The sequence below is a fragment of the Plasmodium malariae genome, assembly GCF_900090045.1.
Source record: "Plasmodium malariae genome assembly, chromosome: 1".
In the NCBI taxonomy this organism is placed as follows: Eukaryota; Apicomplexa; class Aconoidasida; order Haemosporida; family Plasmodiidae; genus Plasmodium; species Plasmodium malariae.
This window is the reverse complement of record NC_041775.1, coordinates 936,318-962,500: the sequence shown is the minus strand read 5'-3', so window position 1 is coordinate 962,500 and position 26,183 is coordinate 936,318. Positions and strand designations below refer to the sequence as shown.

At 29.4% G+C, this 26,183-nt stretch overlaps 5 protein-coding genes across 5 annotated transcripts in view; 3 read left to right on the top strand and 2 right to left on the bottom strand.

The window, feature by feature from the left end:
- Positions 1-3,049, bottom strand: part of UTP14 (U3 small nucleolar RNA-associated protein 14, putative) — a gene marked incomplete at both ends in the record, with an annotated part of 3,183 nt that extends 134 nt beyond the window's left edge. Inside the window, one exon of the mRNA XM_029008525.1 lies at positions 1-3,049. This exon is cut by the window's left edge and continues 134 nt beyond it. Coding sequence (XP_028860076.1) covers positions 1-3,049 — 3,049 coding nt within the window.
- A 2,273-nt stretch (positions 3,050-5,322) lies between these two features.
- On the bottom strand, positions 5,323-7,714 carry PmUG01_01028700 (filament assembling protein, putative; the record flags this gene model as incomplete). Its single annotated transcript, XM_029008524.1, has 2 exons — positions 5,323-5,559; positions 6,194-7,714. The coding sequence occupies 2 exons, from the start codon at positions 7,712-7,714 to the stop codon at positions 5,323-5,325; spliced, it is 1,758 nt and encodes a 585-aa protein (XP_028860075.1).
- A 4,223-nt stretch (positions 7,715-11,937) lies between these two features.
- MORG1 (mitogen-activated protein kinase organizer 1, putative) lies at positions 11,938-14,257 on the top strand (the record flags this gene model as incomplete). Its single annotated transcript, XM_029008523.1, has 7 exons — positions 11,938-11,989; positions 12,391-12,507; positions 12,639-12,704; positions 12,919-12,987; positions 13,145-13,298; positions 13,457-13,650; positions 13,815-14,257. 7 exons carry the CDS (start codon positions 11,938-11,940, stop codon positions 14,255-14,257), a joined length of 1,095 nt encoding a protein of 364 aa, XP_028860074.1.
- A 2,182-nt stretch (positions 14,258-16,439) lies between these two features.
- On the top strand, positions 16,440-19,703 carry RAD54 (DNA repair and recombination protein RAD54, putative; the record flags this gene model as incomplete). Its single annotated transcript, XM_029008522.1, has 1 exon — positions 16,440-19,703. One exon carries the CDS (start codon positions 16,440-16,442, stop codon positions 19,701-19,703), a length of 3,264 nt encoding a protein of 1,087 aa, XP_028860073.1.
- Positions 19,704-22,178: 2,475 nt separating this feature from the next.
- PmUG01_01028400 (AAA family ATPase, putative) lies at positions 22,179-26,024 on the top strand (the record flags this gene model as incomplete). Its single annotated transcript, XM_029008521.1, has 1 exon — positions 22,179-26,024. The coding sequence occupies one exon, from the start codon at positions 22,179-22,181 to the stop codon at positions 26,022-26,024; it is 3,846 nt and encodes a 1,281-aa protein (XP_028860072.1).
- Between the last annotated feature and the right edge of the window lie 159 nt (positions 26,025-26,183).

Genomic DNA, 26,183 nt, shown 5'->3' with positions numbered 1-26,183 from the left:
CTGACATATCATTTACTTCTTTATTTATATTTATATTTAGCGTTTTTTCATATTCCTCTTTGTTAAATGGAAAAGGTATTTTATCAACATAATACTTGTCAAACTTTTTATCTTTTCTGTTATATATATTTATAGTATGTAAAGGTATATTTTTTTTTTTTTCGATAATTTCTTTTTCCTTCTGAATTTTACTCTTTTCTATATTTACCAAAGTGTTATAGTTGCACCACTGACTTATATTTATATCATCAATACTTACTCTTTCACTGTCACTCAGCTCGAACAACTCTTCATCCTCCCTACTCACAGTAGCTTCATTTATGTTTATTAGATCTTCAAATACGTTGTTCTCGAAATTGTACATAGTTAATTTTTCCCCGTAGCTTTTCAACACCTCTTCACCGTTGATCTGGTTGATGAAGCCGAGATCGCCCCTGGGGTCAATTATGCCTTTAGTGGTATCGTTGACCGCGTCTTTGTCCACATCTTTTTCCGCATCTTTGTCCGCATCTTTGTCCACATCTTTTTCCGCATCTTTGTCCGCATCTTTGTCCACATCTTTGTCCGCATCTTTGTCCGCATCTTTGTCCGCATCTTTGTCCGCATCTTTGGCTGCATCCTTTTCTTCTGCCTCCTTAACCAAGCCCCCATCAAGCGATTCCCCTTCACTACGAATAACATCATCCTCGTTCAAAACGCTGCTCTTCCTCAGCATGTTAACAAAATTTGCATCATTCGTTAATTCCTTCTTCGCCTTAGCAATTTCCTTACGACTCGATCTTCCTACATTATTATTGTTCGAATGGGTAGCATCTGATACTAACTCTTCTTTCTTCTCAACATCTGAAGAGTCACTTAGTAAGGCATTTCTTTCATCGCTAGCCTTTTCAATTTTGTGTAACATACTTTTTCTGTTTTTATAAATTTCATCATTCTTCTTAATTTCATCCGCATTTTTTACAAAAGCAAATCTTAATAGATTTCTCTTTTTTAGCTCCCTCTTGACTTTTTTTTTTCTTTCCTTTTTGATGTTTTCCTCCTCCGCTTCATCGCCGCCGCTATCACTGCTACCACCGCTATCATTAGTACTGCCACCATCATCACTACCGATATCGCTTTCGCTCTGAAGAAGCGGGGTTTCTTCATCCGCTCTACCGCTCCTGTTGGCACTCGCGTAGGCATCCTCATCATCCTTTTCCATTCCAATGGTAGTCTTTTCGATAATTTTTTTTAACAAGGTTTTTTCCTCTTTGTCACTTTGAAAGCTTTTAATAATTTGTTTTCTCAGTTCTTCATTCTTATAACGGTTAAGTAAACTAACAATTTTCCTTTTCTTTTTTACATTATTTATAATATTTCTTTTTTGTGCATATTCTTTTTCATAATTACTGATATCTCTAGCTAGGTCAGGATGCTCCAAATATAATTGATCCAATATTTTTTCTTCTTCTCTTTTTTCTTTTATTCTTAGATATTTTCTATACGATTTAGATTTAATATGTTTTCTATACATATTTTTTTTCCGTTCTTTTAATAGTAGCATTTTTAGCTGTGCAATTTTCCTTAATTCTTCTCTTTTTCTTTCTTTTTCATTTTTTAAAATATCATCAGACACTATTAGCATTTTTGATTTTTCTAAATTCTTTCTCATCTCTTCTTCAAAATCTTGCGCCGAAAAATCTGCCCCAGTCGGATCACCCACAGCTACACCTACCCCCGAACCTACCGCTTTAGAATTATCACTCGCCCCCAAGTTCTCCTCCTTACCTCTAATAGAGTAACCGTTGCTTTCTCCCTTATTGACATCATAACTACCACTCCAGTATACCTTCGTTTTGTTATATCTTTTTAACAGGCCTTTGTTAAGGTATTCATCGGAGGTGAGACTCTCCTCCTCTTTACCCTTATGACCAAATAAAACTCGTTGGGAATTCTGTATAACATGATATGACTTATTCATTTTATTTAAAGCTTCTACATTCCTGATATACTCGATTTGTCCATTAATTTTCTCTTCTTCTAAGACTGAAATATGTCTATGTTTACTATTATTATTATATTTACGCTTCTTATCATCTTCATTTATTAACACGTTAATATCACTCATAACTTTATTTTCTAATACATTTTCCACAGGATGAATAAGGTCAGCAATATCTATGTACTCATCAGGTTTATTAACTTTATATATATCATCCTTTTGTGGCAAATATCTGTATAACGTATCGTCATTCTCTTCCTCGCCCTCCTCTTCATTGTCCTTACTCTTCACTGTCCTCAACAATATATTTTCTTTCTCCTTTTCATTAAAAGTTTTCAAAAAATTTATAAAGCTGGTTGCAGAGGAATGTTTTCCTTTCTTTTCATCATTACCATTATTCATATCGTCCGAATACTTATCCATAAGAAGCATTTTTTCTTTTAACGTTTTCTTATCTTTTATATATCCAAATTTACCTTCAAATGACGAAAAGGAGTATGCATCATCGGCAGTGTTATCTTCATTTGACATGTTTCCATTACTATTACTAATTTTTTTTTTTCCCTTTATTTTTTCCCCTTTATTTTTTCCCCTCCCTTTGTCAAATCTTTTCTTTTGACTCTCCTTTCTTTTTACTCGATTCCTAAGACTACTCCCCTTTTCATAAGTCCCCTGGGAAACATTATCACTCGTATAACAATTGTTATGTAAGCATTCCTTATCTTCCCTATTATCTTCACTAGAACTATGAATGTTAATTTTTTTTCCTTTTCCTCCAGTTTTACCAGTACGTTTATTTTTCCCGTCATTGAGTATTCCACTATTTAAGGCATTTTCCTTTACGTTCCTCTTTTTCCATTTCTGCTCCCCACCTAGCATTACCATTGCACCATCTGAAAATTTTTTCTTCTTTTGTATTCTCTTGATAATTTTAGAACGCTTTTCTAATGTTTTACTTGATGATGAAGTAGAGAGTAAATCTTTCTTAAACTTTTTTTTTCTTTTTTTTTTTTTCATTTTTTCATTTTTTCCAAAAATGTTTTTTGCTATTACATCTTCGTTGTCCATGGCAGTCCCTCGATTGTTTATTCTTCAGGTTATGCTGGGATGTTTCTTTTGGTATATTTGCTTTATACATGTGCATACATAGGTACGTGTATAGATATGTACGCATTTATGTATGTATCACTCTTCACTTGGTTATGCGCATTTAAGAGTACTAAAGCCTTTACTATGCTGTAATTGTTTCCCTATTTTTTTTTTTTTTTTTTTTTTTTTGGACTAGTGAAATTTCAAAATTTAATTCGGCTAAGTGTTTCAGATGCGTAACGAATTATCACATGAAATAAATATGCACAAAAATGAAAAAGGGAAAGGGAAGAAAAGAAAAAAAGAGAAAAAAGGAGAAAAAAGGAGAAAAAAGGAAAAACGAAGGAAGGTTATTACGCTTCTTTTACAAAACATCATACGCATTTTTTTTTTCTTTTTTTAAATATGCAATGTTTTAATTCTTTTAGTCCCAAATTAAAGCAACTTAAAAACCATAAAAGGACAAGCTCATTTTCAAGGTCATACAATTGTATACGTATAAAATATATATTCTTATATATGTATAATGTATATATATATATATGCATATGTACGTATAAATATTTATTAATTCATACGGATGATTGTACGTAAGTGGAAAATGTATACAGGAGCCTTTTTTGTAGCTTCCCCTTTTCGACGCAATAATAGCATGAACAGGAACAAGAAAAATATATGGCGGGCAAATTTTCCTCCCAGAGGGAATTCATTAAATTACGACAATAATAATAATTGCCACTAAATTGACTTTATGTATATTTTTTCTTCTTATTCTATTTAAAATATAATAAAAATTTTGCTTTTATTTAAATCAGCGATTTACGTTTTTTATTTTTAACATAAATACATTTTTTTTTTTTTTTTTTTTTAAATAATTTGTTCATATATAGTCTTAAGCACTTCACTATGCCATAATATAACAGCACATAATATGAACAATATGTGCCGACGGTTTCTGCGTTATATAGCAACAAAAAAAAAAAAAAAAAAAAAAAAAAGATGAGAAAAGCAAAAATTTAGCAGAATAGTAGGCTCAAACTTCATTCGTACTTTCATTTTTCAAATATTATCACATGTACGCAGCATTAAATATATTAATTATATTGTATAGGTTCCCGTAGGCATACATATATATAAGCACAACCAAAGTACTGTTATATGTATATGTTTAATAATATGGAAAACAAAACAAAAGAAAAGAAAGGGAAACGATAAAGTTAGATCAACATGTTACACGGAAATTTTATGTATGTGCATATATATAAATATACATATGCACGTTTGTTTGAACGTTTGTATGCATGTTTGTATGTACGTTTATTAGTATGTACTTATGTGCTGTTATTTTACTAAAGGACGAACAACATTAAGCTTGACTACTCTAAGAAGCTCATCCAGACAACTTACTTCTTATACATATGACATAATCTGTTTGCGATGGGAAATAAAAATAAATTAAATAGAATAATAAATAACTTTTTATTAAAAAATTTTTTTTTTTTTTTTTTTTTTTGCATTGTTTTGATAAGTTTATTATTTTTCAATATTCAAAAGTAGGGTAATGCAAATATGTGTATATTTCCTATTTTTTTTTCCTCCTTAAAAACTAAAAATGTAAGGGACAAATAATAATAATAAAAAGGAAAAAAGGAAAAACCGAAAAACGGAAAAACGGAAAAAACAAATACATAAAAATATATAAGAAAATGTGAGAGCATGTAAGGTAGTGCTAGAGAGTATAAGAAAACATGAAAAAGTATGAGGGGATATTTGGGGGAACATATGAGGGAACATATGAGGGAACATATGAGAGCATACAACAGATCATATGAAAGAACGTGTGATAAATCATACGATAGAACATGTGATAGTACGTATAAGAGAACGCATGAGAGAACGTATAAAAAACAAACTGGGATCATCAAGAGTAGAAATTTTTTTTGAAACGTTAAAAAAAAATTAAGAATAATTACCAATATAAAATATTTGAAGGCACATCGATTTTTGCTTCATAATATATATATAAATATATGTATATATATGTACATATATACTTACACATGTACTTACATATATACTTAAACATGTACTTACACATATACATACACATGTACTTACACATATACTTACACATGTACTTACACATATACTTACACATATACTTACACATATACATATATATTTATGTATAAACGGGCGCATGTTGTATTATTCTCACTGTTTCCTTGTACCCATTTTGGCTTTATTTATTTTTAATTCGAATTGATAAGTCTTAGTGAGTCCTGTAATGCCTTTGTGTAGTGATTAACTGCCTGTACAATATCATCATCTGCCGCTTCTCTTGCTTGAGACTCTAATATTAATCCATTTTTTATTGTTGCAATTTCTTCCAGTACAAAATTTTGAAAATTCTCATTTTTCCCTTTCTTCTCCTTTTTTATTTCTTCAATATATGATATTATTTCCTGGTACTTGCTGTCTCGAATGTTCTAAAAAGAAAAACGACGGGTATAAATTAGCGGTGTTAATGCAAAATGCAAAAAGGAATAAATGAAAAGGTAAAAAAAAGGAGGATATATCACTGCACTTATGCTTCTTATTTATTGAGATAACAAAAGGTTAGCATTTTTTTCAAAAATATAGGTGTTGGCATGCTCGATGGCGCAAAATAAATAATTCACTAATTTTTAAATATGAAAAAATATGAACAAGTCAGGAAAAAAAAAAAAAAAAAAAATTAGTGGCATGTGTTAGCGCAACAGGATAGTAATATAAATGGACAATGCAGATACAATGCATATATTGAATGTGCACAAATTGCCTGAACAGAACTGGTCAAAAGGAAAAATGCGTACATAATAAAAATTACCCATTTTTCTTATTTTTGCATCATTTTTTATTCCTTTTGCACAAGTTCCTGTCCGCGTTCCCACCCCTATGCATATGTTACTATGCACATTTAATTGTGCACGTTTTAAAGCGCAAAAATATAAATTTGTTCAGTCATGTTACATTTGCATTCTTAACATGCTTGCAACTTCACACATTACGCGTGCAGGGGATATACACCACATAAGTACAAACTACACACACAAAACATTTGCTAATACATGCATGGAATACCTTTTCTGTCTCTATTTTGCTCTCGGACTTTTTCTCAATTTCTTCGAGCTTCTTACAAATGTTGTTTTCCTTTTCCTTGTTATTTATTTTGTCTTGTTGAAAAGAAGACTGCAGATTAGAAAACTCTTTTGCTATATTATTATTCTTCTTCTCTAAATTTTGAATGCACTTAATTTTTTCATTTTCAATATTAACACTTATAGTATTAATTTTATCGTTTAGAACTTTTATCGCATTTTCAATTTCATTTACTTTGTCATTTACAACGTTTTCTATTTTTTCTTGTACCTTTAAAATCTCGGATGAAAATATATTTTGAATATTCCTATTATGTTCAATTCTTTTTTTAATTTCATTATTTAAATTTTTTTCCAGTTTATTAATTGCTTCTCTAATAACATAAATTTTTTCTTTTTCTACATTTTTTTTTTGTAATATTTCATTTTTTATTTCTTTTTCAAACCCTTCAATTTTTTCACATAATCTTTTTATTTTTATTTTTGTATTATTGTTAATACATTTTTCATTTATATCAAATGATTTTTTCACCATTTCACTAAACATAGTATTATCATTTTCATAATTCATATTATTTGTTTTTTTTAAATTACATCCTAGGGGAGACTTCTTATGTGCTTTATTTCTCTCACAGCTTATTTTATTAGGTTTGTAAAACAAGTTCTCCTCGTTGTATGAGCTGCTAGCATTGTTATGATTAGCACTGTTATGGGTAACATCGTTCACCCTGTTCACTCCACCAACTAAGCTAACCCCGTTCATATTTAATTTCAAGTTTCCCTTACCTCCCTCTTCACCGAAATGCTTATTGACTCTATTATTTTCACAGTAGTACTTTATTTCGTTCCGTGTTAAACTAAACGAATTGTTTAAACTTCTTTCATACAAATTATTCTGTAGATGGGTAAAATCTTGTAATTTACAATTGTTTATATCTTTTTTATCTTCGTCTGTGCTTTTATTCAAATTATATTTACTGTTCAGAATTTCTTTATTCCCTTTTCGAATAGTACAGCTGCTAATATTGCTACTTATATCATCACTACTTTGAAAATATTCGCTATTATTTCGGATAAAAGGAGAGTATATTTTTTTCTTTATTTTCTTTTTATGAAACGAGCTTTCGTAAAAAAAGTTATTATGGTTATTACTGCTGTTGTTGTTCTTGTTGTTCTTGTTCTTGTTCTTGTTATTGTTGTTGTTATTGTTATTGTTATTGTTGTTGTTATTGTTATTGTTGTTGTTATTGTTGTTATTGCTTCGATTATTTCTGCGATTATTACCGCTATGATTTTCGTTGCTGTCATCGAGTGTGTTCTGTACACGAGGATATTCTTTACTTATTTTTTCATCTGAACATGAACTACTGTTGTTTTCACATTTATCAAAATTATTTACACTTTCCTTGCTGTTATATGTTGATGTGTTATCATCTGATTTCTTGAATGAATCAGTGTCTTTTTTCTTGCTGTTTTGTATTATCTCTTTTTTTATTTCAAACATTCTTTTTAACTGTTCGATGATTTTAGAGCAATCGGAATGGCATCTATAGTGAAGGCAATGCCTGTGATGCTTTTTTTGTTCGTTTTGCTTCTTCTATGCTCATATACATACATAAGCTCGCACACATGCATACATATGTACCTATTTCTTCCAATATATTTATGCATTAACATGTACATGCATTGCAGATTTACATGTACACGTAAAGACGCCTGTTTTCTTCGAACACTCAAAAAAAAAAAAAAATAATAATAATAATAAAATAATAGAATAATAAACTAAAAAACAAATAGTCTTTTTCTATCATACTATTATGGATATATGGTTATACGTACTTATGTAGTATGTATATATGTGTGGGTAAGTATGTATTGATGTATATACGTACACACATATGGATTGTAGTATTTTATGCAAAAAGATGAAATGTACATACATATATATATATATACATATATACATAAAAGCTACGTGTGCTTTTGTACAATTATAACTGAATGCACACTAAGATATATGAATAATAACATACATTAACAACAGAAGAGCGATATCTCATAACTGTTACAGTACTCTTTTTCATAAAGTTCAGAAAAAATCTTAACGTACAGGGGAAAATTTGACCATCTTTTTAAGTTTAAATAGATGGGGGAATATTTCCCGAAAAAAAAAAAAATATAGGTACATATATAATACATATATAATACATATATAATACATATATAATACATATATAATACATATATACATACATATATACATACATATATACTTAAATTCTTACATACGCATATTCACGTATAAAACCAAATAAGAAATATATCGCATTTTACATCTTGAAAAATATGTAGAAGTGAAGAAGATAAAAAAAAAATATATGGTGATACACTTAATTGGTGAATACTAAAAAACATTATTAGTAACAAAAATGGAAAAGAAGGAGAGACTTATAAACACTGATATAACAAGTGAGTATTTGGAACAAAGTGTGTAAAATCAGTCTTCTCCTTTTTTTTTTTCGTTTTCAAAACTATGTGTGTAAACACTTATATAACTAAAGTTAAATAAGGGAGAATGCCTACACTGTTAGCATATTTTTTACTATTTTTTTTTTTTTTTTTTTTTTTGCCTTGATTTTTTTTTAAAACAAATCTGTGCAAGTTTAATAAACAAACTTCATTTAATAATGAAAAGAAAAAAAAAAAAAAAAAAAAAAGGGGTCAATGAAAAATAGAATAACTCAATTAACTGGATGAAAAGATATTCTGTCTTATTATGTGGGGGGAGGAGGAAGGGAAAAAAAAAAATAAAACAAAATAAAACAAAATAAAACAAAACAAAATACAGAAAAACAAAACAAAATACAGAAAAACAAAACAAAATACAGAAAAACAAAATAAAATAAAACAAAACAAAATACAGAAAAACAAAACAAAATACAGAAAAACAAAACAAAATACAGAAAAACAAAACAAAATACAGAAAAACAAAACAAAATACAGAAAAACAAAATTAAATTAAACAAAATAAAAATTCTTATGTATGAAAAAAAGAAAATATTGCTTTTTTAATTTTATATTATTTTCTTCGTCTTCCTAATTTTTGACATACAAATGCAATATTTTTTCTTTTTTTTTTTTTTTATATAATTTTTAAATAAATCAAACAAACAAAAATAGTGTAAACAAGTATATCATAAGAAAGTGTACAATAATAAAGTGTACCATAATAAACTCTACTATAATAAACTATAACATAACAAAGTGTAACATAATAAAACACGACACAATAAAATGAGACAGAAAAAAAAAAATATAAAAATATCAAGTTTTGCTATATGCGGAATTGTAGCATATTTCTGTATATAGCACACCAAAAAGCGCAAAAAAAAAAAAAAAAATTAATGAGGCTAGTACGAAAACGCAGTGTGTATATATAATATACATACATATACACATACGTATGCACATACATATACACATACGTATGCACATACATATACACATACGTATGCACATACATATACACATACATATACATACCATATACACATACATATACATACCATATACACATTTATATATATATATATATATACATATATGTGCACATGCATACTTGTATAACGCGTTGCATGCGGAAAACTTACTACTTCACAGTTGCAGCTATGCACAAACTATTCTTTACTTACTCTTTTTAAATATGAAAAAAATAAAAACATGCATTGTTATTTATAACACTTAAACAATCAAAAAAAAAAAAAAAAAAAAAAAAAAAGACAAAATAAAGCAAAACAAAACAAAACTGAACCAAATTAAGCAAAGGTGTATAGAAAAAATCTTTTTGTGCAGCATAAGCGATATGTTAGAACATTGGGGGGAAAAAAAATACATAGAAAAATTGCGAGAAAACTAATACATTTCAAGTAATTGTGCATATATATATATATATATATACACATACATATTTACATGTACCCGCTCATATGCGTTGAACGAACGAGCTAACACAATTTATTTATTTTTTTTTTTCATAAAATGGTACGCTACATTTAAGAAATTTTATTTCACGCCCAGTTACTGTTGGTCAAATAAATACTAGTGGAAACATAGTTACTCTTCGCGAAGTATGCAAATTTTTTGAACAAAATTTTTCGGAGCTTTTTCGTATTTTCATTAAAATAGAACAAAAAAATGAAGGAGGTAGGCTAAAAAGACGGAAAAACAAAATGAAGATGAAAAAAAAAATAGAAAAAAAATCATATGACTATTTTACACTTAACAACCTTTAAAAATAAATAAACTCATTCGGAAGCTACAATATCTGTTGTGATAAAAAAAAAAAAAAAAAAAAATACGAAAAAATACATAATAATATGCAAAAATACACAGTAATATGCAAAAATACACAGACATATGCAAAAATACACAGAAATATGCAAAAATACACAGAAATATGCAAAAATACACAGACATATGCAAAAATACACAGAAATATGCAAAAATACACATAACCAATCGGCTCGTTTAATGTACTATTTGTAAATATACATATGCGTTTTTATATAAATTTCAAGACCAAAAAAATAAAACAAATAAATCTTCCAACAAAGCTAGTAACGTATAAGCGGAAAAGAAAAAATTTGGAACTAATTAAATATTTCATATACTTACAAAAAAAATGAAGTAAATTTTTTTTTTTTTTTTTTATTCTAAGAGATACTCCTGTTCGATGTAATTTATTCTTTTATATTCCTTATAACCTTTGTTCTTTTGCAAAACTACTATAATGTATCGTATCCCCATTATGCCCTTATTTTTTATTTAATTTTTGTTTTTATTTCACTTTTTTTTTTTTTTTTTTTGCATCATATTGTATGCAACTGTGGTGCACACATACAACACCTTGAGAGTCTCTTTTTCAAAATGCTCTCCAGGAATGCATATAACCTTTCCTTTAACATTTTAAAAATTTGCATTTAATGTGCTTAGATATATGAGCGTATATCACAAGTAACAAAATAAAAATGCCCTTTCAAATGAAAATATCTTTTCTTAAAAAACATGAAAAAAGAAATTTTGTGCTAATTTTTTTTTTTTTACAAGTATGAGGCTTTTTTAAAGAAAAAAATAAAAATAAAAAAAATTACTCAGAGGAGAGGCGAATAAGTAGAACGTCCACTGTGGGGTTTAGGAACATCTACATATATACATTAATGTATAATCATACTTACATACTCATACATATCCATATATATATATGATCTTTCTTCAATCCCGTCCTAATTTTTAAGCGCCCCTATTTTTTTTTTTTTTTTTTAATTTAAATAGTCTTTTGAACTCACCCAAAGTAATGTTCTTTGTAAATATTATTTTTACTAATTTTTTTTGTGCACATTCTTTAATTAAAGTAATGAGAGGTTTATTACTTGGCTAAAGCTAAAGTTTTATCTATATTCATGTGTACTCATTAATGTATACATGTATATCTTCGTAATTTCACATGTACATGTATATGTACATATATGTATATATAATATACATACTAGTGGGCGTTAAACATTTCAGCGCTTCATGATATAAGCAAACCTATTTTTATCCTATCCTCCAATGATTAAAAAAATTAATTTGTACCTTATGCTTATTTTCATAATGCTATTTACAAATGGAAAAAAAAAAAAAAAAATTAAATAAAAAAAAAAAAAATTAAATAAAATAACACTCACCATGAATATTGACATAAGCGTAAAAAGAGCCGGAATACTATCAGGACATAAAGGTTCGCCATATTTTTCATTTAGTACTGTTTTAGCGGAAGATGTTAACATTGGCATATGGCTATCCACTTGTACATATATATATTTGTGTATATATGTATATGTGTCTACGTTTGTGCGTATGTATGTGTATGAGCTTGACGTCAATAAAAAATGATCTATGCGCACATTTATGGCTCCTTTTCAAGAGGAGAAAATAAACAAAAGAAAAGCGTTAATGCCATCTACATACTGCTACAGTTTCACATGTTTTATTTCTTATATGCAGCTGTGATAAGAGAAAAGTAAACATATATATGGACATATATATATGTATATATGTTTATATATATGCATGTATTGTAACAGTGCTTGCAAAAAAAAATACAGAATTGGTCCCTTTTTTTTTTTGCCCCTTATTTAGCATGTATAACAAAAATTCTGTTCAGCAATGATGAGAATTATATCCTCAGTTCAAGTTTAGATAATAAAATATGTCTGTGGAATGTGAACACGCATCTACATATAAATACGTACAAGGGTTAAGTTTTACATTTTCCATATTTGCATTTTTATATATGTTATATTTATTTATTATTTTTTTTTTTTAATATCCATTTTTAATTTGTTATATTGAACAACTTTTCTTTATTTTTGTGCGTACATTTATAGATGTTCATAAAAAAGGAATAAATGATATTGCTCTTTTCAAAGACAACAGCAAATTTTTTTCAGCAGGTATTCCGTTATATATACATATATATATATATATATATATATATATATATATATATATATATATGTCCACGTTAATTGGTACGTATGTATATATGAGCATATATATGTTTGTGTGCGAACGGGGGTACGTCTGCGTTGATTTAGCAAGCGTGTGTTAATTTGTTTATTTGTTTATATGCCCACACTTATATATCATCCCATTCCTAATTTTCAGGAAATGATGCGTACGTGTACTTATGGGACACCCTTTCCAATAGAATTTTAAATAGAGTTAACGTGAATGGTTACAGAAAACATCCCCACAAAAAATATATATATACATTATCTCACTAGTCATATTAATATAATATGACGCAGTTGCATCGATATATTTGTTTAATTAATGTATTTTATTTCGTATATTTGTTTAACAGTATTACAATGTTTTTTTGCCACGTCAGATAAGGTAAATGTAGCTAAACTGAGCAAAAATGAAAAATTACTATTTTGTAGCAAAAACAATTCAGTAAATATATATGACTTCAGGGAAAGAGATTTCAAAAAGAAAAACAGGCCCCTACAAGTCTTCAGTGATGCAAAGGATTTAATTTCCGAGTAAGTATTTTCCTTTGTACGTGTGTATACACTTTTGCAATCCCCGTTCCAGCACATGCTATTGCTGTTACTGTTCCTTTGATGTTGCTTTGGCACGTACTGTAACACTTTCTTTTTTTTTTCTTTTTTTTTTTTTTTCTTCTCTACTTCCCCCGTAGTATTTTCCTTGATGAGTTTGAAATATACAGCTGCAGTATTGACAACTCTTTGAGACTTTACGATCTGCGAATGGGAAAGATGATGAGTTACGACATGAAATCGTCCATTTTGAGTATGGATCTGACGAACGACAGAAATTACGTGGGCGTTAATTTAATTGATAATAGCATTAAACTGATTGAAAAGAATAGCGGTAAGGAATAAAGAAATTTTCAGCATATTGGAAAAGAGTGAAAAGGACTGAAAAGAAATCGAAGTTGCACAAAGTTAAACAAAATAGAACAACTTAACAGATATTCAACTTAATGAAAAAAAAAAAAAAAAATTGTTTTTACTTTACTTTTTTCGAACACACAGGAACTGTGCTGGGGCTATATAAAGGCGACATGAACAACAATCACAGAAGGAACATAAAATTTGACAACAAAAATAAGTTCATCCTTTCATGTTCTTACAAAAACGAATTGCTCATTTACGATATTGTTAACAGTAACATAATTAACAGTACAACATTTTACAACGACCTCGAATTTGAAGAGGATTTGGATATATACAAAAACACGTACTATATATTACCTATAGGTAAACCAACTTACTATTTAAATATTAATAAACACATACTAACAGAAAATGCGTACATAGACAGGGACAAATATAATTCGATTTTAAATAAATATAAACACTACGGTAAAAAGGTAAGTACACATTCATCTGATGCGGACTTTCAAAATGTAAACAATAAGATAGTATGCGGCGACATAGATGGTGATATACATGTGTTACAGTTATATTATATGTAAAGTGTTATGACTGCTCTTTTTGTGGCATTTTTGTAACCCTGCTGTATTCTCTTTTTTTTTTTTTTTTTTGTCCGTTCTCACACCTTTCAATATTATTCTTTTGTTTTTGTCATTTCTTTTGAATAGTGTAATTATATGCTTTAAAAAAAACAGTGTATGCTTACAAAAGAGGGGCCAAAAAATGGCCTCTTTTTTTTTTTTTTTTTTTTTTTTTTATGTTTTATATTTATTGCTTGTTCATAAAAAAAAAAAGTTTCTTTTGGAAATGCACGGACTGTTACAGGAAAAAATTCTCTGCTTCGGAAACACACCAACTGAACTGTTCATAATTTTACATCATTATTATTATAAGTAGCACTCTATTTGTGATATTTGTAATATTTGCAGCATTTGTAGTATTTGTAATATTTGCAGCATTTGTAGTATTGGTATCATTTGTGTATCATTTGTATCATTTGTATCATTTTTATCATTTGTATCATTTTTATCATTTGTGTCGTTTTTATCATTTGTGTCGTTTTTATCATTTGTTGTATTCTTTTTCTTTTTTTGTTTTTTGGTAAGAACAACAAGCCAAAGAACGAATTCGAAAAAAAAAAAAAAAAAATTCATACATTTTTCATATATTAATAAAAACAATTACTTTTATTTACATGTCCTGTTAATAAATATGGTATATTTTTTATGACCTCTAAATTGCTAATTAAAAAAAATATTCACTAGGTGTATTAATAAAATTAAGATACATATTGTGAAGAATAAAATAATAAGTAAAAAAAAAAGAAAAAAAAGCATCTGTATATTTACTATTTTTATTTGTTCATTTGTTTACTTGCTCATTTGTTTACTTGTTTATCTGTTTACTTTTTTACTTGTTTACTTTTTTACTTTTTTACTTGTTTACTTCTTTACTTGTTTACTTCTTTACTTGTTTACTTTTTTACTTGTTTACTTTTTTACTTGTTTACTTGTCTGTATTTTGTTCATAGCAATATATAATAAAAAAGAAATACCGACAAAAACACATTCATTCAGTAATAATTATACCGTTCAAGTACATTGGAACTACATAAAAAGTAGCAATTTTCATTTAAAAAAATGCACTTTTTTTTTTTTTTTTCATTCATATGTGAGATACGTACATATGTAAAATATATACAAATGTAATGTATACTTATGCATATGTACATATACATATACGTTAAGAGTAAATCAAAATAATCAATTTTCACGTATAATATTTGTGATATGGTATTTTAAACTATTAGGCAAAAAAATACCGATTGTGCTTCGAACATTTAGCTAAATTTTAATGTGTGTACCCCCGATTTAACGCAGAAATATGCTAACGAAATGTATTATTAAATAGGTATTCTTATTTGTATTCTTATGCGTACTCTTATTTGTACTCTTATCCATATTCATAATTTTATTTTTATTATTTTATTATTATTATTTTTTTTTTTTCATACTGTGTACAATTTGGCGCTATAATTTTTAATTTTGTTGTGAGTAAAGCAAAACTTTATTACAGTAACACGTCGTTTTAATGCTGATGAAGTACTTCCCAAGGGTAAAATAATTATCTTTTTGCATTTTGCCATCTACATGCCTGTGCCCCTGGAGCGCTCACATAATAAGGGCATATGTATATGTGTACACACTGCTCCTAGCAACAAGGCAGTAACTTTTTATTTGAACACACGTGTTACGCACCATTGTGAATGATCTATTTGAAGTTTTTTTTTTTTTTTTTTTTTTTTTTTTTGTCTAGATAGAACTGATATATTCTTTTTAAATTTTCCTCTTCATATTGTATAATTGGGTGCAGTAAACAACTCCCCTTAGTTAGATTAAACCTTTGCTAGGTAGTTTTTCCTATGCCACTTTATTTTTCCATCCTCCCCTCTCCATTCTTTAGTGTTGATATATAATTGTTTTAAGCAGTAACTATTATACGAACGCGATAATATACATAAACAGATACATGCACATGTGAACATAAACAGATACATGCACATGTGAACATAAACAGATACTTGCACATGTGAACATAAACAGATACTTGCACATGTGAACATAAACAGATACTTGCACATGTGAACATAAACAAATGTACATATAAAATAAACCCATACACATACGCAACGTACTGCACTTCCTTCTGTAAACCTATTTCATAATGAGGAAATACCTTGGTAGCACAAAAAGGAACAACAATAATAGTAATAATAATGATGATAATAACATAGATCAATATAACGATAATTATAACTCAGAAAAAGCCTGTATAACATTGGTAAGAGCAACATTACTACCTATTTTAAGTATAGGGAAGAATGAGAAAACAACGTTGTTTCATCCATTTAAGAATCCATTACCGGGTTTTGTAAGTGATAAAAATTTATATTTCAAAAAGACATTAGGAGCTAAAGTTAGAAGAACAGGATGGTTGAACTTCACACATAATAATATACCTAGAAAATCGGATGAAACAGATGAGCAGAATAATAATAAAGTAAACGAAATAATAAGAAAGTTTGAACCGTTAGTTTTGTTTGAAAATGAAGATAATAAAATTCAAGTAGATCCAATTTTAGCTCAATTTTTAAGAGAGCACCAAAGAGAAGGAGTACAATTTGTTTTTGAATGTTTAATGAATTTAAAAGATAAAAAGATTAGTGGATGCATATTAGCAGATGATATGGGACTTGGTAAAACTTTACAAAGTATAACTGTCTTGTATACTTTATTAAAACAAGGATTTAATAAAAAACCAGCAGTTAGAAGATGCCTAATTTTATGTCCAGCTAGCTTAATTAATAACTGGAATGATGAGATAAATAAATGGCTCCCATTTAGATGTTCAGTTACTTGTGTTAATGATAACGCTAAGGAAAAAATTGTAAGTAAATTAGAAGGTTTTAAATATGATTTTAAGTCTACTATTCTTATATGTTCATATGAATGTTTTAGAATTAATAATGAAGTTCTTGATAAATCTTCCATAGATATGATAATATGCGATGAAGCACATCGTTTAAAAAATGATAAAACGAAAACGTATATTAGTATATATAAATTATCTGCTAAGAAAAGATTATTATTGTCAGGTACTCCTATTCAAAATGATTTAGGGGAATTTTTTGCATTAATATCATTATGTAATCCTGATTTGTTTGATGATACAATTATGTTTAGGAAAAAATTTGCTAATCCTATACTGATTGGTAGAGACAAAGATGCAACAGTGAAAGAGCAAGAAATAGCTTCAGAAAGATTAGCTGAGTTGTCTAATATTACAAATAAATTTATCCTAAGAAGAACAAATAATTTATTATCTAAAGTATTACCTGTTAAATATCTTATTAACATTTTTATTAAACTGAACCCAATTCAAGAAGCTTTATATGTATTATTTTTGAAGGACAAGAAAATTTTAAAAAATGATCATTCGAATAGTAAAGTTAACGTTCTCATCAATATTAAAAAGTTAGAGAAAATATGCAACCATCCACTCTTGTTGAATGCAAATGATATAAAGGACATTGGACATATACCTCTCTCCAGGTTGTTAGAGGACGTAATTACACAGTTTGAAAAGTCGTCAAAGGGAAGCAAGTCTTTGAACAAGAGCGGGGGGAGCATCTCCTCCTCGTCCGCAGCGACTGCAGCGGTAGGAGGTGGGTCTAGCGCTGTGTCTGGTGGTACGTCTGGCATTGCTTCATCCACCGCTTACTCCAGTTCTGCCTTAGAATGCGATAATATAAGGGAACGAAGAAAAGCAGTAGAGATAGACTACGATAAATCGGTAAAAAGGCTGTTAGAAGAATGTAGGAGAGATACGTACAGGTGTTACTACAATTTATCTTGCAAATTTCAGTTATTACATTTTTTGCTTAAAAATATTAAACACAACACAACCGATAAAGTAGTCATTGTGAGTAATTATACACAGACGTTAGATTATATGGAAATATTATGTAAAGAAAATTTTTACAAATTTGTTCGATTAGATGGTGGAATAAGTATAAAGAAAAGGCATAAAGTAATAAGTGAGTTTACCCATTCAGAAGATATTTTCATTTTTCTCTTATCTTCAAAATCTGGAGGATGTGGTATTAACTTAATAAGTTCAAACAGATTAGTGTTGTTAGATCCAGATTGGAATCCAGCAAATGATAAACAAGCATTAGCTAGAGTATGGCGTGAAGGTCAAAAAAAAATATGTTTCATATATAGGCTATTTTGTACAGGTACTATTGATGAAAAAGTATATCAAAGACAAATAAGTAAAGATGGTTTATCTTCTATGATTGTAACAAATACAAATTTATCAAAAGATCAACTATCAGATGAAAACGTAAAAAAGCTTTTCAACTACAAAATGAATACTATATGTGAAACCCATGATAATATTGAATGTAATAGATGTAATTCTAAAGATGCTTCAGAAAATTATTCGGAGCAGTTAGAAGATTTTGAAGAAGATGATGTAAATACATGGGCTCATCATCAAAATATGGATACAGTACCAGATGAAATCTTAATTAAAGCAGTTAAAGATGCTAGTGATTTTAAAATAAATGATTTTAACAACTCACCAATTCTTAAAAAACTTACCACCAAATTTGTTACATTTGCTATGAGTTGTAAAATTGAATTTAGAGATGATCTCATTAAGCAGAAAGTCAAACAGACTAAGATTTGCCAAGGGGAAGAGGGGGTACAACTGAAGGGTTCGGAGGGGAAGACGGTCAAGGGGGGAAAGAAGTGCAGAGGTGGTTTGGATGACGATGAAGAGGATGAGGAAGAGGAAGAGGAAGAAGACTTTTATGAAGGGGAGGACGAGGACGACGACGACGACGAAGAAGCGGATGACGAGGAGGAAGAGGAAGAGGAAGACGAAAATGTTGAAGAAGATGAGAACGATGACGAAGAGGAGGAGGAGGATGATGAGGAGGAGGACGATGATGATGACGGTCCGAGTGCGAGAAGAAAAACAAGCGGAAAGGAATATGCACACAAGCTCCTCGAAATAGTGGAGTATCAAAAGGAAAAGAAAAAAGAACAACTTAACAAAAAAAAGGAAGGGAAAAATGGCAAGAGAAGCAGGGAGTGCAGTGGTGAGGATAGTATCCAGGATAGTGGTAAAGAGAGTGAAGAGGACAGCGATGGGAGCAGCAATGACAAGAAGGGGGAAAAAAAAGGAAACAAACATAGGGACCGGGGGAAGGAGGGCAAAACGAGTAAGATCAGGTCCAAGAGCGATGAAAATATAAACACAAACGATGAAGTTAGCATGAGAGTAACCAGAAACATGAGCCACAGAAATTTAGTCGAATTGCTATCACAAGACGAAGATTCAAAAGTTATCCCATCCATATCCGATGACGCAGATGCTTCCGTCGAGAATGTAAGCACGGATAGTTCATACTTTATATGAGCTCATGTGGAGATGGTACAATGTAAGCGGTGAATAGAGTCGGTAAATGGAAAAGTCGAAAGATGGAAAAAAAAAAAAAAAAAAAAAAAAAAAAGATCAACGTCCCCAAAATTTTCCACATATGAACAATAAAAGGATGTTACAAGTGGCGTGTAAAGGGCTATATAATACATATAACATAATGTGGGAGAAGCGGAAAAATGATAAAACGGAAAAATGATAAAACGGCGCATCTGGTTTGTTCATAAAACGTGAAACATCCAAAATGAAATAGAACTTTTTTGAAACGAACTGAATCCGCAAATTTATTGGGAAAAAAAAAGAAAAAAAAAAAGTACGAGAACTGCAGAAGTAGTAAAGAAGTAGGTAGGCGGAGTACTACGCGAAACGTTAAACGAGAATTAATCAAATTTTCAAATCAAATTGTTTGAAAAAATGTATCATCGGATTTAACTATAACTATGTAACTAGTCATTATAGAGGAGTATAAAAAAAAAAAAAAAAAAAAAAAAATTAAATTAAATAAAATAAAATGGGCGTAATCAGCGGCTCTGTGTGTGTTGTGTAGCTATTAAGGAAAAAATACTTGGGCAAAGAACACCACATGTACATATATATTTCTATATATATATATGTGTGTAAGTACATATACCCGTGACTTACATGTACGTAAATACAACACACAAGTTGCGGGAGAAGTACAACCCTACCAGCTGTAGTTGCAAACAAATATTTTATTTTAATCCCCCCCTTTTTTTTTTTTTTTTTTTGTTGTTGTTGTTGTTTCTTTTACAGTTACCATATTATACACTATACTTCTCAAAAATTGTTTGCTTAATTTTTTTTTTTTTTTTTCTTCATTTTACGAAAATGTACAACCTTTTGTTAATTTTTTCACAACATAGGTGTATATATATATGTACAGTTATATTTTTATATGTATATATATTTTTTTTTTTTTTTTTAATAATTGCAAACCGTAACAACTTTTGTATTTTTCTTGTTTTAAAAAAAAAAAAAAAAAAAAAAAAAAAAATTATATGATTGTAATTTCTTTCCATGACAAAATGTAAAAACTTGGGAAAAGAAATAAAAACAAAATGAAAAAAAAAAAGAATAAATTATGAATAAAACATCAATTAAATAGGCATAAAATATAGGCGTAAAATAGGCTTAAAATAGGCTTAAAATAGGCGTAAAATAGGCGTAAAATAGGCGTAAAATAGGCGTAAAATAGGCGTAAAATAGGCGTAAAATAGGCGTAAAATAGGCGTAAATAGGCGTAAAATAATCGTAAAATTGGCTTAAAATAGGCGTAAAATAGGAGTAAAATAGGCATAATATAGGCGTAAAATAGGAGTAAAATAGGCATAATATAGGCGTAAAATAGGAGTAAAATAGGCATAATATAGGCGTAAAATAGGAGTAGTATAAGCATAAAATAAAAAAAAAGTGGTGCAAAAAACATCGCAAATTGAAGGAGTAGCAAAACGACAAATTAATTCCTAATTCTTAATTCCTTCTTTTGTTATTTCATTGAGCTTTTATTATTTTTAGTTTTATTTTTGCCTTGGTACGCTGTTACGCTTTTACTCTACCACTTCTATATTTTTGCTTTTTATTTTAAAATTTTTGGTTATTGTGTTTTACTTTTTGCGTTTTGTTCTTTATGTTTTGTACTTTATATTTTATGCTTTATATTTTATGCTTTATATTTTATGCTTTATATTTTATGCTTTATATTTTATGCTTTATATTTTATGCTTTATGCTTTGTTTTTCATTTTTCATTTTGTACTTCACTCTTTCATTATTTAATAGTACTGTACAATATTTTAATTTTTTTTTTTTTTTTTTTTTTTTTTTTTTTTTTTGTTTTTTTTACTTCGATATATTTATATATCTAAATATTACATCTCAGGAAGGGCAAATTTGTAAAAATTTGTGTTAAGTATACAGTGCTCCTACATTTTTTTTATTTGTGAACCCTACCCCTATGTATAGTAACTTACATCAGAGTAGATAGATGTACAAAGTAAGGGCACTGCACTCCCACACCTCATCTATGCTCAAGTAGAAAGAAAAAAGAGAGCAAGTGGAACTTCCCGGACGCATATATTTACATACTTACGTGTACATGTATGTGTATATAAATATATGTGTACTCACCCCCATATGCATAAGCTTACACACAAACGCATATGTATATTTGTATAAGTCCATATATATATTTGTATAAGTCCATATATATATTTGTATAAGTCCATATATATATTTGTATAAGTCCATATATATATTTGTGCGCGTATATATTTGTGCACGTATATATTTGCGCATGTATATATTTGCGCATGTATATATTTGCGCATGTATATATTTGCGCATGTATATATTTGCGCATGTATATATTTGCGCATGTATATATTTGTGCATGTATGTGCCCTTTGCAGTGTTACCGCCTTTGTGTTAAAATAAAATGAAGACCAGAAATGACAAAAGGACGAACGTCGAGCAAGCGATGAGCGACTACCTGATTAACCTGAGTAATATTTACAAAAACTCTTATGTGTTAAGTGATACTGAAAATAATGAAAAGAAAGTGTGGGGAAAAACAAACTATTCGAAGCTAGAATTAGTGAGGAAGGAAAATAGTATGGCAAGAGGGGGGGGGAGTAGCACTAACCAAATCAGTAGCAGTAGTAACAATAGCAATAAAATGAGTGGAAGTAATATTAGTAGGAACAATAACAGTAGTAATAATAACAATAGCAATAGCAATTGCAATAGTAGCAGCAGTAGAAGTAGAAGTAATAGTGCCGCTACCAACAGCAGTGGTGGTAGTACCAAAGATGATGATTCGAGCGCCGAAAAAAGTAAATCGCAATATTATGAAGATATTATGAATAGCATTTTTACAATAAAAGAAAGAGAAATATATAGGAACATAAAGAGACTAATGAAGAATGAAAAAAATTATTTGGACATTGAAACAAATGAATATTTATATTGTTATGTATTTATATTGGCAATAAAAAAAATATTTTATGAAATTATCTTACAGAAAAAGCAGAATCATATCCTTGAAAAATTAAATCATGAACATGTGCAACAAAAGCAGAAGAATAACATGTCGTCATACTATAATAATGGAGTTTACATCATTTCTAAAGATCAAAAGAAAAAAAGTTTGCTAAAGGAAAACGTCAGTATGGAGTTGAACCATGGGGAAATATTGTACATTGCAAGAAGCAACAGTACAGATGAAACTTCAAAGAATGGAAAGGCTTCTAACAATAACAGTGGTAGTAATGGTTGTTATAAAGGGGGTCATAAGGATTGCAGTAAGGACTATGATAAGGACTGCAAAAAGGAGGAGAGGATACCCCTCGAGCAGTATAAAGCAGACATAGCTGAAGCAAAGAAAAAAATAGGTGATAACACGAATGTAGTCCATTTTGAAATTGTTGATAACGCAGATAATGCTGATGACTACTCCAGAGGAAAAGAGTCTAAAGGGTTTGACGAACCGCATGACGATCTGCAGAATGGTAGTAAGTTAGGTTCCAATTTATATGGAGCAGCATCTCAGACAAATGATGGAAAGAGAGATACAGCAAAGGATGAACAAAACACTGCCACTGGTAGTTCCGCTAACAGTGCCATTAACAAGCGGAGCGGAGAGGGGATTGTGAAGAGGGAGAAGAAAAAGAGCAACACACTAGAAAAGAATTACCTTACATTCATTTTTGAGAAACTGAAAAATAATAAGTCCTATTGGTTAATACCAATTAGCGTTCTTTCGTGCATATACTTGTATTATAAGATGAGGGAAAGGGTTTCAAGCTTCATGTACAACCATTATATGAACATATCGAAATATTTTTCAAGTATGTTTCTGGGAAATAGCATTAGTGGTGATAAGTTAATATATAAAGATTACAATCATTTTTTTTATAATATAAGTAAAAATAATATAAAGGAAATATTATTTAATCCTACAAATAATACATGTAGTTATTTACTAAATAGGAATCAGCCAAAAAGTACAGGCATGATGATGCTGAACCATGGTAGATTGGCCATAGGGGGGAGTGCCAGTGCCTCTACCCCTACAGCTGTTACGTCTACTATTTCCCCAGTTTCTTCATCTGCTTCTACTTCGTCCTCATCTGCTGCTAACAGTGGAAACAACACATACACAATTTACTACAATGATTATATTATGAAATACCTTCTTAAAAATCGATTGTACGAAAATGTAGAGATGAGAGTGGACGAAAAAGTGTTGAAGAACTCCCTTTTCGATATCATTAAGAAAAATATAATTGATATAGTAACGTATAGTTGTTCTCTACTAACTTTTTATTACATATATGAAAAAAGTACGTCCCCCATAAATAATGATTGTTACTCTTTTGATAGAACAAACCAAATGGAGTCATTAAACGAAATAGTATTAAATGAAGAAACGAAAAAAGATATTAAAGCTGTTTTGTTCTTTTTATTATATCCAAAAATATTTGAAGAGAATGACGGAATAAGTTGTAACACTATATTATTTACTGGTGATACAGGTACTGGAAAAAGTTTACTTGCCAAAATTATAGCAAAGGAACTAAACTATGATCTTGTTCACTTATCCGGATCTGCTTTTATAGAGTTATATATAGGTAATGGTGCATCTAAAATTAGAAATTTATTTAAAAAAGCAAAAAAAAATAAAAAATCTGTAGTTATATTTATAGACGAAATTGATAGTATAGGACTAAGTAGAAGTATGAATGATGTTTCCAGTAATCAAAATCATGAATACACACAAACTTTAAATCAGCTACTAGTTGAGATTGATGCGTTGCATGAATACAATAGGGAACAGATGCAGGTAGCATCCGTAGTACCCGTAGCATCTAAATATGGAAAAAGTAGTAGCATATATGGTCGAAGTGGAAGAAGTAGGAGAAGTGGAAACGTACTAATTCATTTAAAAAATAAAATTTTAGACGATTCGAATAGCGAAAATGAACTTGATTTTAAGGAAAAAGAGGATGGATACGATATATTACAATATTACTTGAACAATAATTTAAGTTTATTAGATATTGAAGATATATTTAACCTAAAGAGATATAAAAGGAAAAAATTTATTTTATTTATTGGTGCCACGAATAGATACAAAAACCTAGATTCTGCTTTAATTCGATCAAAACGATTTGACAAAATTATCCACTTTCAACTTCCCAATTTGTTTACTCGAAGGAGGTTATTCGATCTCTACATACAGAAATATGCCACAGGAAAAAACAGTAATTTAACACGAACGTATGAAACTACTACTAATGCATCTACCGATACTAATGTAAACGTAAACAGCACTTGTTGGGATGGAAGCAACAACAGTAAGATGGGAAATATATGCATGAGTGTTGCTCCCATGGATAGTGGCCTATTAGCTAGCGAAATAAGTACACACTTAAATAATCTGGAAAAAATTTCACGCCAAAAGAAAGATAATCTAGTGGAATACAATACATTTGAAGATAAATTTGGACCATATCTTGGTACTCCTCCAATTAGTACTCTTCCACTTGGTTCCCTTCCCTTTGGGGGGAAAGACAAGTACAACAGATTGCTCAGCTCACTTAGCCGTAGAGAAGACGATCGCTCAGGTGGTAGCACCATCGACACGTTCACTCTGTCAATCCTTAGCTATCTCTTTAATTGTGCAGATATAGATCAATTGGTTTACTCCATTAAGGTTAGTAGTTTAATGAAAAGCAATGTAACAACAGGAACACCATTAAAAAGTAGTTATTCGAAAAATATTTTTTATTTACAGAATAACATGAACACTATTATATTTGAAAATCTGTTGTCAGTGCTCCACAAAAAGTTTACTTACGATAATTACGCAGAGAAAATTTTTTGCCAAGGTGATTACGAAGAATTGACTCCATCAATTAATTTCAAATTACTCAATAGTACGCTTTCAGATATAAATTTTGAAGAATATTTAAATCGATTTATAAATTTCTGTAATAAAGAATTGGAAAAAAAAATAGGAGAAAATACTGCTATACCTAGTAAAAAAAAGACAAACAAAATTTCTTTTAACGACTTGTTGTTCTTTTACGATTTAAAAGAAATGAAAAGAAAAGTATGGGGAGTTGGAGGAGACGACGAAGATATAGGTTCATTGCAAAACAATTTTTTCGGGAATACAAAATTTTCTAAGCAAAGCAAAAGCTACCACCTTTTCCTCTTGTGGAAAGCTATTGAGTGTTTCTTCACCACTCTGCATGTAAACTATAAGAAGATAATATGAACTACTGAACTAGGCATCGGCCGAAGGTGCGTTTTGACCGCTTATAAACCACGTATGAACCACCTATGAACTACCTATGAACTACCTATGAACTACCTATGAACTACCTATGAACTACCTATGAACTACCTATGAACTACCTATGAACTACCTATGAAC